This window comes from Erythrolamprus reginae, chromosome 6 (assembly GCF_031021105.1).
Source record: "Erythrolamprus reginae isolate rEryReg1 chromosome 6, rEryReg1.hap1, whole genome shotgun sequence".
NCBI lineage: Eukaryota > Metazoa > Chordata > Lepidosauria > Squamata > Dipsadidae > Erythrolamprus > Erythrolamprus reginae.
Window position 1 is genome coordinate 3,710,907 of NC_091955.1, and position 13,013 is coordinate 3,723,919.

General features: G+C 40.5%; 1 protein-coding gene across 4 annotated transcripts in view; it reads left to right on the forward strand.

Moving 5' to 3' along the window:
• Window positions 1–11,967, forward strand: part of HGF (hepatocyte growth factor) — an 85,565-nt gene extending 73,598 nt beyond the window's left edge. For 2 of the 4 annotated variants that reach the window (XM_070755091.1, XM_070755089.1), the window contains exons 13-18: window positions 1,595–1,691; window positions 1,786–1,863; window positions 3,307–3,450; window positions 4,469–4,575; window positions 5,883–6,028; window positions 9,314–11,967. In XM_070755091.1, coding sequence (XP_070611192.1) covers window positions 1,595–1,691; window positions 1,786–1,863; window positions 3,307–3,450; window positions 4,469–4,575; window positions 5,883–6,028; window positions 9,314–9,481 — 740 coding nt within the window. In that variant the 3' untranslated portion in view covers window positions 9,482–11,967. The remainder of the gene's footprint in view (window positions 1–1,594; window positions 1,692–1,785; window positions 1,864–3,306; window positions 3,451–4,468; window positions 4,576–5,882; window positions 6,029–9,313) is intronic. The other 2 variants (XM_070755090.1, XM_070755092.1) reach the window with 1 other exon arrangement.
• The last annotated feature ends 1,046 nt before the right edge of the window (window positions 11,968–13,013 follow it).

A 13,013-nucleotide genomic window follows, 5' to 3' on the forward strand; every position in this document is an offset into this window, starting at 1 on the left:
ACACACACACACACACACACATATATATATATTTGTTTTCATAGATTTTCATAGGTATATGTATGTAGATTGTTCTGAGTTCGGGTTTTGCCCCGTGTAATATTTTGCATGTCTATGCATAGACAAATATTACATGGGGCAAAACCCGAACTCAGAACAATCTACATATATATCACATGTTTTTTGCTGAAATTTTTAAAATTAAGGGAGAGTAGGATGGCACCATTTCGGCCTTGTTCTGGCCTCATCAGCTAGCCACACCCTTACTGTGATTTGATCCAGCAGCTTCTGCCTTGTAAGGCAGAGAATTAACAGCTGAGCCACCAGACCTGATCCCTTCAGCTGTGTACCAGGAAGGAGCTATATGTTTTTTATGTCGGATCACCCTGGTGTATTGAAGGAACGTCACAGCTCCTTTTTCCCTCTAGGCCCAATATATATAATATTCAGAATATATAACTCAATGTCTTTGGTTATTTATTCGTATTTAGAAGTTTGAACATAGTCTATTAATTTTCCAATGCTAAAAAAACACAAATATAAAATGCAAATAAAAAAACACAACCCAAAACCAAAATAGATAAAAGTGAAAAAATAGGACAAAAATCAAATTGAACAAATACATAATCTGTACAAATATAAACATTAAGAACACTATACAATATATTTTATAGTATTTTGTCTCAAAATAAATATACTACTTTCCTACTTTGCCATTTAAGTTGGTACATGGTTTTTTTGCCATGAATAATTTAACCTATAGTTTTGTATATAGATGGATATTTTATCGATCAGGTTTTAGCAAGAAATAGAAAAACTGGAAAATAGTTCTATAAAGTGCTCAATTTTCCTTTGGGGATTCTGTATAACTTGGATCAATTACACAGGACTACAAAAAATATTTTTTGTAATCATCGTAATGGACCTTGTACTTTTCTGAATCATTTTCTTTTGTTCTGATTTCAAAAAATGAATATAGTTTTTTTCTGTAGCAGGTATAGTTCCCATAGAGCAGCATCATTACTATAGGGGTTAGGAAATATATTAGCCACATTAAGAAAACTTACATTGAAAATGTAGAAATAACGTAATAACAAAAATGCTTCTATATCAGAAACGTTATATGACAGAGCAAAACTAAGCATATTTTGGGAATCAGCCCACCAAATGCCATAAAATAGACATGCAGTGTTCCCTCGATTTTCGCGGGTTCGAACTTCGCGAAAAGTCTATACCACGGTTTTTAAAAAATATTAATTAAAAATACTTTGCGGGTTTTTCCCCCTATAACAAGGTTTTCCCCGCCCGATGACATCATATGTCATCGCCAAACTTTTATCCGCCTTTAATAAAAAAAATTTAAATAAACTTTAATAAATAAACATGGTGAGTAATAATCTAAATGGTTGCTAAGGGAATGGGAAATTGCAATTTAGGGGTTTAAAGTGTAAAGGGAAGGCTTGTGATACTGTTCATAGCCAAAAATAGTGTATTTACTTCCGCATCTCTACTTCGCGGAAATTCGACTTTCGCAGGCGGTCTCGGAACGCTGTATTACATTTGCTGGTGTTGACCAGTGTTATCAATATTTCAGTTCCCATCATTCCTTGCGCTTCGACGAAGCATCTGAGAGTTGTTAATGGAATCCCTACACAACCTGATAAAGGATGGATGGTCAGCTTGAAAGACAGGTGAGAACCGAGGCAGAGTTCTCTACGTATATTCCCAACATGTATTAGCAGATTGGCCCTCAAATAATGGTTTGTTCATGGTTTTTTTTCTCAGCAGAGGAAGACATTTCTGTGGTGGATCGCTGGTGAAAGAAGATTGGGTCCTGACAGCCAAACAATGTTTCCTCTCTCGGTATCTATTTCCCTTTATTTTTGTTTTTTACAAGATCTTCCAAAAAGATCCTACCTTTTACAGTTCCCCCGTTGGGTAGAAATGTTGAATTTTTCTGACATTGCAAAAAAGAAGGCAGTGTGGGGAAAAAGGGAGGGAGGAAGATTAAATTTTTTAAAACTTTTTTTTAAAAAAAATTCTCCACAATTTCCATGTACAAGGGTTATCTGGGAAGTAAGGTTACAAGGCAACGTAGCTCTCGCGGGAAATGTTCGTGAGGGAAGTTGGTATTACTGTCATTTAGTGGGAGTCTTTGGAGAGGGGCGGCATACAAATCTAATAAATTATTATTATTATTATTAAACCAGTGGAAGAGAACGAACAGTGCCAGTGGTCAGTAGATCATTGACTGGCATTGTTAGAGATGAGCGTCCTCATTCCGTTTCCCTCCAAGGGCGAAGGGCGCGCTGTAATACGCTACCTGCAATGCTAAAGGCATGAACGCTGCTGCGATGGGGCCCAAGATTTATGCACGATGCGGGCCCAAGATGCTTCATGAAACACACAAAATCGACAGATATGTAATAACATAAATAAAGAAAAGAATAGAAGACAAGATATAAAAGTATAGGTGAACATATTTGAAAGGAAGAAAAGATAAATGAGATAAGGAGAGACAATTGGACAGGGGACAGAAGGCACACTGGTGCACTTATGCACGCCCCTTACTGACCTCTAAGGAACCTGGAGAGGTCAATCGTGGATAGTCTAAGGGAAAAATGTTGGGGGTTTAGGGATGACACTACTGAGTCCAGTAATGAGTTCTACGCTTCGACAACTCGGTTGCTGAAGTCATATTTTTTACAGTCAGGTTTGGAGCGGTTAATATTAAATTTAAATCTGTTGCGTGCTCTTGTGTTGTTGCGGTTGAAGCTGAAGTAGTCATTGACAGGTAGAACGTTGCAGCATATGATCTTGTGAGCAATACTTAGATCGTGTTTTAGGCCACGTAGTTCTAAGCTTTCTAGACCTAGGATTGATAGTCTGCTTTCGTAGGGCATTCTGTTTCGAGTGGAGGAGTGAAGGGCTCTTCTGGTGAAGTATCTTTGGACATTTTCAAGGGTGTTGATGTCCGAGATGTGGTATGGGTATGGTATGTTAGTCCATGTGGCATGAACCAGGGTGAACCGCTGGAACAGTTCCAGTATCCACTTTGGGAGAGTAAAACATGGCAACAAGGTCAGGAATTCAGTGACTTGTTTTGTTTGGGGGGCGGTGGTGGTGAACTGCCCCCTGCTTTAGCTACCTTTGTTTAAATTGAGCACCGGTCATCTAAACAGATCACAACCAGGCAAATAAACAGAGTGAGCAGTCCCTGGCGGGGAACCTATCTAATCTATCTTCCATCCTGGTTTATTTTATTTTTTTATTGACCCATAACCCAATTACGTTTGCTTTCTTTAGGCATAATCTCAAAGACTATCAGGCTTGGCTTGGGATCCATAACGTGGAAAGAGCTCATGAAGAAAAATACAAGCAAGTCTTGAACATTTCCCAGTTGGTCTATGGGCCTGAAGGATCTGATATAGTTTTACTGAAACTTTCCAGGTGGGTTGAAGTGGTGCAGATATTTCATAGGCAATTCTCTGCTTGCAGAATAGAGTATTCATTTATTTACTGGATTTGTATGCCGCCCCTCTCCGTGGACTCGGGGAGGCTAACAACAATGACAAAAAACAGAATGTAACAAATCCAATACTACAACAGCTAAAAACCCTTGTTATAAAACCAATCATACATGCAAACATACCATGCATAAATTGTAGAAGCCAAGGGGGAAAGATTATCTTATAGGTTTTGAGGAGCTTACGAAAGGCAAGGAGGGTGGGGACTATTCATTCTAATCTTTGGGGGGAGTTGGTTCCAGAGGGTCGGGGCTGCCACAGAGAAGGCTCTTCCCCTGGGCCCCGCCAACCGACATTGTTTAGTTGACAGGACCCGGAGAAGGCCCACTCTGTGGGACCTAACTGGTTGCTGGGATTCGTGCGGCAGAAGGCGGTCCCTGATAGAATAGAATAGAGCAGTGATGGGTGTGCGCTACTGCAAGTACTGAAAAAACATGGGTGTGCGCTATTGCGCAAGCATGAGTGCCCACAACCAAAATTCAATACCTGGAGGGGTGGAAACAGCTTCCCCTGCCCGTTGGAGGCCCTCTGGAGGCTGGAAATGGCCTCTTTCCCAACTTCTGGTGGGCCCAGTAGGCCCATGTTTCACCCTCCCCAGGCTCCAAAGGCTTCCCTGGAACCAGGGGAGGGTAAAAATGCCCTCCCCATCCCCCTGGAGGCTCTCTGGAAGCCAAAAATGCCCTCCCAGAGCCTCTGGGCAACCAAAAATTAGCTGGCTGGCACACACAGGTACGTTGGAGCTGAGCTACAGCAATGGCTCGCGTGCCAGCAGATATGACTCCGTGTGCCACCTATGGCACCTGTGCCATAGGTTTGCCATCCCTGGAATAGAGGGTTGCACACTGCATGTGCAGTGAACCACGAGAATCTAACTTCTTCGTCTGATTTGAAAAAGATACGTGTTCAGTTCACCTACGTATTCCTGCGTTCTTCTGTTCTAGACCTGCGGTAAGCAATAACGCTGTCGCTATTATCCGCCTACCCATTTCGGGCTGCACCATTCCAGATGGGACCACGTGCGGCGTTTACGGATGGGGACACACCGGAAGTAAGTAATTGAAGTCTGGAACGGGACAACCACACCCAAATCCTCTTCGCCATCTGTTTGCCTTCTTATCTTTCGGGAGGGGGCTGGGCGGTATCCAAAGGAGGGCATCCAGATTCAGTCACAGTTCATTTTTAATACAAGCTAGTGCGCTCATAATAAATAAATGACAATAAAGGTTTTGTCTTGTCTTGCCTTGTCTTGCCTTGCCTTCTCCACTCCATAATAGTCTATAATATTCCTGATTATCTTCTCTTCTCTTCTTTTTCAATTATTCTGTTCTGTTCTATTCCATTCTATTCCATTCCATTCCACTCCACTCCATAATAGTCTATAATATTCCTGATTATCTTCTCTTCTCTTCTTTTTCAATTATTCTGTTCTGTTCTATTCCATTCTATTCCATTCCATTCCATTCCACTCCACTCCACTCCATAATAGTCTATAATATTCCTGATTATCTTCTCTTCTCTTCTTTTTCAATTATTCTGTTCTGTTCTATTCCATTCTATTCCATTCCATTCCACTCCACTCCATAATAGTCTATAATATTCCTGATTATCTTCTCTTCTCTTCTTTTTCAATTATTCTGTTCTGTTCTATTCCATTCTATTCCACTCCACTCCATAATAGTCTATTCCATTCTATTCCATTCCATTCCATTCCACTCCACTCCATAATAGTCTATAATATTCCTGATTATCTTCTCTTCTCTTCTTTTTCAATTATTCTGTTCTGTTCTGTTCCATTCCATTCTATTCCATTCCATTCCATTCCACTCCACTCCACTCCACTCCATAATAGTCTATAATATTCCTGATTCTCTTCTCTTCTCTGTTCTTCATTCTATTATTCTCTTCTCTTCTCCTCTCTTCTCTACTCTTCTCTGTTCTTCATTCTATTATTCTCTTCTCTTCCCTCTTCTCTGTTCTTCATTCTATTATTCTCTTCTCTTCTCTCTTCTCTGTTCTTCATTCTATTATTCTCTTCTCTTCTCCCCTCCATTCCATCCCATTATCTCTTCTCTTCTCTCTTCTCTGTTCTTCATTCTATTATTCTCTTCTCTTCTCCCCTCCATTCCATCCCATTATCTCTTCTCTACTCTTCTCTGTTCTTCATTCTATTATTCTCTTCTCTTCTCTGGGAGTAGAGAGTTCTTAAAAGAATGTGTTATCTTTTAGGGTCATTGATAGATCATCATAGCTAAATTCTTTCTATGTGGTCTCTAAGACCACGACTTGATAATCCTTTCTCAGTCAATAAACCAGTGAGAGGGAGTAAAGAACATTTATTTCTCTTCACAATTTCAGCAAGAAATTTTGACGGGCAACTTCAGGAAGCTAACATGATCATCATGGGGAATGAACGCTGCAGTCAAGATTTTGGAGGAAACGTGGTCCTGAAAGAATCAGAAATGTGTGCGCGAGCCGAGAGCATCGGCAGCGGAACCTGTGAGGTACAATCTCTTCTTAAAAGCCTTTGGTGTTGGAGCACCCACAACTTCTGAAGGCAAACAGTTCCACTGATTAGTTGTTCTCACTGTCAGGAAAGTTCTCCTTAGTTCTAAGTTGCTTCTCTCCTTGATTAGTTTCTGTTGTGGTTGGGTCACCGCCAGGCCCTCTGGAACTGACTTTGACCCTGATGAACCGGGGCCATCTGGGCACGGTCGGCCTGTGTGGCTATCAGAGGAATCAGACAGCGATCCAGAGGAGAAGGGAGAATCTGGGTAGGAGGAGCCTACAGAAGCTATAGAACCCCCAACTGGGGATTTGCAGCCCCCAAGTAGGGCTTTGCCAGGGTCCGAGGAGGAGGAAGAGGAGATAAGGGACCCAAATCACAAATGTACGGGTGAGGAGGATGCGGGGGAGGCAGGAGCAGTTAAGAAAGCTCAGAAAGAGGAATTGAGCACAGCTGTGTATAGTCTGCACTTCCCAAGAGTATATAAGAGGGAGGAGTTGGAAGGTGCTCTTTGCAAGAAGCCAACATTCGTGCCTCTGGAGGAGAAGAGCCTGACAAACCTGGATCCAGTACTGAATATTCATAGGGTTAATTTATTTATTGGATTTGTATGCCGCCCCTCTCCGTGGACTCGGGGCGGCTAACAACAGTGGTAAAAACAGCATGTGACGATCCAATACTAAAACAGCTAAAAAACCCTTGTTATAAAAACCAATCATACATACAAACATACCATGCATAAATTGTAGAAGCCTTGGGGGAAAGAATATCTCAGTTCCCCCATGCCTGACGGCAGAGGTGGGTTTTAAGGAGCTTACGAAAGGCAAGGAGGGTGGGGGCTATTCTAATCTCTGGGGGGAGTTGGTTCCAGAGGGTCGGGGCCGCCACAGAGAAGGCTCTTCCCCAGGTCCCGCCAATCAACATTGTTTTGTTGACGGGACCCAGAGAAGGCCCACTCTGTGGGACCTAACTGGTCGCTGGGATTCGTGCGGCAGAAGGCGGTCCCGGAGATAATCTGGTCCGGTGCCATGAAAGGCTTTACAGGTCATAACCAACACTTTGAATTGTGACTGGAAACTGATCGGCAACCAATGCAGACTGCGGAGTGTTGGTGTGACATGGGCATATTTAGGGAAGCCCATGATTGCTCTCGCAGCTGCATTCTGCACGACCTGAAGTTTCCGAACACTCTTCAAAGGTAGCCCCATGTAGAGAGCATTACAGTAGTCGAGCCTCGAGGTGATGAGGGCGTGAGTGACTGTGAGCAGTGACTCCCGATCCACATAGGGCTGCAACTGGTGCACCAGGTGGACCTGGGCAAGCGCCCCCCTCGCCAGAGCTGAAAGATGTTTCTTTATAATATTGTGAGTAATGGCTGTGTATGACTTTGTCTTATCAAGTTGGCCTCACACCTTGTTTTGGCAGGGGAAAAAACATCGTTTTGGTTTGCGTTTGTGAAGACCAACAAACATCTCATAAAAAGACTCTTGTTCTGTTTGAAACCTGTGTGTTTGAGCTTTAATTCGGGGCTAATTACTGGATGTAAGACAGAACAGTTTCTACCCATTGCTTCTTGTCCAGCCTTCAGATGTTATAGAGAACAACTGGACTCCCTCTTGTTGGTGGCAGCCCCTGAGATATTGGAACATTACTATCATATCTTATTAATCAATGAGAATATAAATATAAGTAGAGTGGAAAGGAAGGGAATAAAAAAATGTACAGGGGTTGGACAAAAAAATGGAAGCACCTTGCAGCGCTTCCGTGGAATCCAGATTTGTGAAGCTCCCTTCAAACAGTTTTTGTGGAAATTGGGTTCTGTACGTGTCTATTGAGCTCTGCAGTGATTTTAGGCGCTGCGGTCTTGCGATCCGCTCTAACAATTCGCTTTAGAGTCCGACGGTCTCTCTCAGACCACTTCGACTTTCAACCAGACCTGTGCTTGGCTGAGGACGTTTTCCCTTCTCTTTCAAAAGCAGTCATGACTTTTGAGACATGACCTCTTGAAATGTCAAACATTCGGGCACTTTCTGTTACACGAGTGCCTGCCATTCGAGCACCAACAATTGGGCCTCTTTGAAAGTCTGAGAGGTCTGCCGTTTCTAGAAGGTTATAACCAATTTCCTTAAATGTCTGTAAAAAAAAAAAGGTTTAAAAAAACATATCAAATAACAGAATAAAAAAACCATTAAAATATGTCACGTTTTGATTGATTTGAACATGTTCAAACATTATGATGCCAAAAAGTCAGGTGTTTCCATTTCTTTGTCCACACCCTGTAGAATGGGGAGTGGGGTAGGGTAGAGTAGAGTAGAGAAGAGGACTCTATCAAGATTAATTTGCCATCAAGCATTCTTAAGCTACTGTTATACAATAAATGGGAGAGTCCTTCCTTATTTTACTGTGTTCAGTTCTGGAGACCTCACCTACAAAAAGATATGGACAAAATTGAACGGGTCCAAAGACGGGCTACAAGAATGGTGGAAGGTCTTAAGCATAAAACGTATCAGGAAAGACTTCATGAACTCAATCTGTATAGTCTGGAGGATAGAAAGGAAAGGGGGGACATGATCGAAACATTTAAATATGTCAAAGGGTTAAATAAGGTCCAGGAGGGAAGTGTTTTTAATAGGAAAGTGAACACAAGAACAAGGGGACACAATCTGAAGTTAGTTGGGGGAAAGATCAGAAGCAACGTGAGAAAATATTATTTGACTGAAAGAGCAGTAGATCCTTGGAACAAACTTCCAGCAGACGTGGTAGATAAATCCACAGGAACTGAATTTAAACATGCCTGGGATAAACATAGATCCATTGTAAGATAAAATCCAGGAAATAGTATAAGGGCAGACTAGATGGACCATGAGGTCTTTTTCTGCCATCACTCTTCTATGTTTCTATGTAACAGAATTTTTTTTTTTAAAAAAACATTAAATATGTCAGGTTTTGATTGATTTGAACATGTTCAAACATTATGATGCCAAAAAAAAAAAAATCAGGTGTTTCCATTTATTTGTCCACCCCCTGTAGAGTGGGGAGTGGAACACAAGAACAAGGGGACACAATCTGAAGTTAGTTGGGTAGAGTAGAGTAGAGTAGTTAGGTAGAGTAGAGTAGAGAAGAGTACTCTATCAAGATTAATTTGCCATTAAGCGTTCTTAAGCTACTGTTATACAATCAATGGGTGAGTCCTTCCTTATTTTGCAATGAGCTTTTCTCATCTTAATCTTTCTGTTCCCTAAACCCGTTCATCTGATTTTTCTATGGTTTTTTCTCTTCCTAGAGGGATTACGGTGGCCCACTGGTCTGTGAGCAGAACAGAATCAAGATAGTCATGGGAGTGATTATCCCCGGACGAGGATGTGCAGTTCCCAAGCGGCCAGGCGTTTTTGTCAAGGTGGCTTACTACTCCAAATGGATACACAAGATTTTAATGACATACCGGTCATAGCCGAAGAACCTCACCAAGGGAGGGAAGAATGTCAATTCTAGGGACACTGGACGATAGTGAGAAATTGCATTGCGATAGAGGAAACTTGGACTTTTCTGGGGACGGGGGGAAATGTCCATCAAATATCAACTTGATAATAGTCAAGTTTAACAGGTATTTGTGGCTCTTCCTTTCCCATTCTGCCTCTGGCTGGGTCGCGTAGGGTAAGCCCAACGCCGTGACTTATTTCCTGAATATACTTGAATAGGAAAGCGAATCCGCTAAACATGGTGGCTGGATCAATGCACATTCTTTATATACTTAGCTCGGTTTTTATCTTCTTCTTCTAGGCTGCTGGTTAGGAGGGCTTTGTTAATAGGCATAAACGCCTTCTGAAATTTGCGGTATTGTTCCTTTCCTACACCCAGCTCTGAACTCGTTTTTAAGACGCCATGAAACATGTGCACGAGTCAGGGACAATGTCATCTCTCTTATATTGTTCCATTGTGTTTTTGTTCCTTTTTCTGGAGGTGCCACCCAATTGAGCAATGGATTCACGTGGTCCATTCCGACGTGATTTTGAAAGCCCTGTCAACAAAGAGAATGTCATTTTTCTAGACGAGTCCATGGATGGATACCAACGTGAGTTGGGTGTCCAAGGTCATTTTTACTCTGAAAGCCATCTCTTTCTTTACATAGAGACGTGGGCTGGAAAACATCTACTGAGGTTTATCTAAAGGAATTTTTGGACACTAAGGATATTGTTTCCCTTAAGCAAATCTTGGTCTTATTGTTTCGGACCTACACATTCCACTCCACCTCATTTCTTTGAAGTTCAGCTACTGCTGCTTCTTCTTCTCTTCCTCCTCCTCTAGAACGTAAACCTTCTAAACAACTTTGCCTTCTCAATGGTCCCTCCACTATCTCCAACTCTCTTTTTGGCTGTAAGATAGTATTAGTTTATTCACTCGTTCATTCCTGCACCTCCTTCTCATTTGACAGTCTTCCACACGAAGTTCTAAATTTGAGATTTGGTGTTGGAGAGAAAGCAAGATTTCTAAACAGCCAATCATCCTGTTACGTAATATCGGGCACAGAAATTTCAAAATATCTCATAGACGTGGTGACTGCATCAATATCCCTTATCTTTAAAATTTAAGCAGATCATGAACCCTTGCCCTAAGCTAAAACCCTTAATTCATATCCATGCCCCCAAGAAAAGCCACCATAGAACAGATAATTTTAATCTAGTAAAAACAAATAAAGTAGCTTGATCTTTTTTAAAATTGAACATTTAGAAATTGGTTCCTGGTGGTTTGATGTTTCTTGATTTCAGATTAAGGGTCCAGATTAAGGCAAGGATCAAAATAAAATGTATTCTCCGTTAAGAATTAGAATTCCTGCAACCTGCAAAGATTCTGAGCTTTGATTCTGATTTAATAAATGTAAGAGTACATTTTATTGGTAATCCACAGTCAGTCATTTCCAAAAGATGTTGTCTTATGCTACACAAACCTTTGCATTTCCACCTTTAATTTTCCAAGATTTAAATCTGAGGATGCTCAACAAACGAACTGTCAGATATTGGCTTGTGTATTGTTGTTTTTAAGCAATTTAAAAAACCCCATTCATGTTATGCTTTGAAAGAGCTGCGTTGTGTTTTCTTCACTGTGTTCACTTCTGTTTGCAATCACATCCTGAAAGACTGTTTTCAGATTTTAGAAGCACACAAATGTTTATTGTGTAGAAACAAACTCTCAATCTACAATTGAGAGCCATTGCTAACTTTAGTTTTCTTGTGCAACTATCTGTATAATACATGGATTTCGCAACATGTTGTTCTTGCATTCCCATTTTTAAGACATTTTAAGTATGCACTTCTACATGTAATGTGTGAAGCATTCTATAATTTCCAGTTCATTCCCTATTATGCTTCCCTAGTAAATGGATACTCTATTATATTAACTTCTTAATCTCCGAAAAGGCAGGCAAATATTATCTAATGAGCTCTATAAAGCTTCTGTGTATTTCTGCTAGCCTTTTGTCCAAAGGACTTGTAATTAATTATGTGGTGGCATTTTCCGAACTTTATGAGAACTCAAATGCCAAATGAGGTATGGATTAATGAAAGTCAAGTTTCCAATCCTCAGTGTAAACGTGACACTTTCTAGCTCTGAACCAGAATACAATCCAATACAAAGTAGATCTAAATTTTGCTTTAGATAGGGTTTAAAAACAACAACACAAAACTTGGGTAAATTACTGTCACTTTTCCAAACTCTAAGATATTTTGCAAATGTTTTCCCACTCTGCTTCCCTGTTCCCTCTCCAAATTGTATATATTTGTATGATGTACATGAAAAGAATATTCACGACACTATAAATGTAATTTGTTTTGCATTTTTTCCCCAAGGTTTATGTAGTCTCTGTAATGTGTGTAGGCATTTTGTATTATGTATGCAGGCCTTTCTGCTCAGTGTAATAAAAAAAAATATTCTGAAATATTATTATAAGCTTCTGCAGGGCAGAAGACAATATGAATTTATATATAGCGTATTTTTTTGGAGTATAAGATGCACGTTAGTTTTTGGGGAGGAAAATAAGGAAAAACATCTGCCTACCAGGTATTCATCTGGCTAGCATCCTTAGTCTGGTCAGTTTCAGCCCATTATTTTATCCCCTGGTTAAGGCTGAAAGAAAAAATAATCTTTGGAGGGAGTCGCAGTGAAAACAAGCCTGAAAAGACTTAGGGCTGGAAAAAAACTTATTCAGAGTAGCAATGAAAAAATCCTGCAAGTCGGGAAGACCATTAGCAGGGCTGAAAAAAAAAAAGCTTCGAAAAAGCTACATATAAGACATCCAAATTTTCAGCCTCTTTTAGGGGAGAAAAAGGTGTGTCTTATACTCCAAAATATACAGACTGTGTGTATATATAAAATGTATAGGGGTATTATTATTATTATATATTGTGTAAGACTTCTTGGGAATTTTGCTATGAGTTGAGTCTCTTTACAATGACTTTACAGATCTGATTACTTGTAAAAAATTTCTGAACATCTTCTGGAATTCATTGATCTTCTAATATACTGTCATGTGGAGAAGTGTAATGCGTGTCCTTGAGATTGCAGGGATTGTGTTTGTACACACACACACACACACACCAAAAAACAAACAAACATACAAACCGAGAGACATATATATGATGAAAGATTAATCTGAGTTGTATAGATTGTTCTGAATTTGCTCAATTCAGGCAGCTGAGTAATATTGGCATCCCAAGCAGACATAATTTCAATTTATTCTAGACAATTGCAGACTTCGTCACTAACCTTGCAATCTGTCGTGCATTCTTGAGATATGCTAGACATGGAAGAGGAGGAGGAGGAGGAAAGTAGATCAAGAAGGAACAAAGAGGAAGAGAAAGGGAGAAGAGGAGGAGAAGGAGGGAGGGAAGGAGGAAGGAAAGAATGAAAGGAAGGAGAGGAAGAAAGGAAGGAAAGGAAAGAAGGAAGGAAGGAAAAACAAAGAAAAGAAAGAAAGAAAGAAAAAGAAA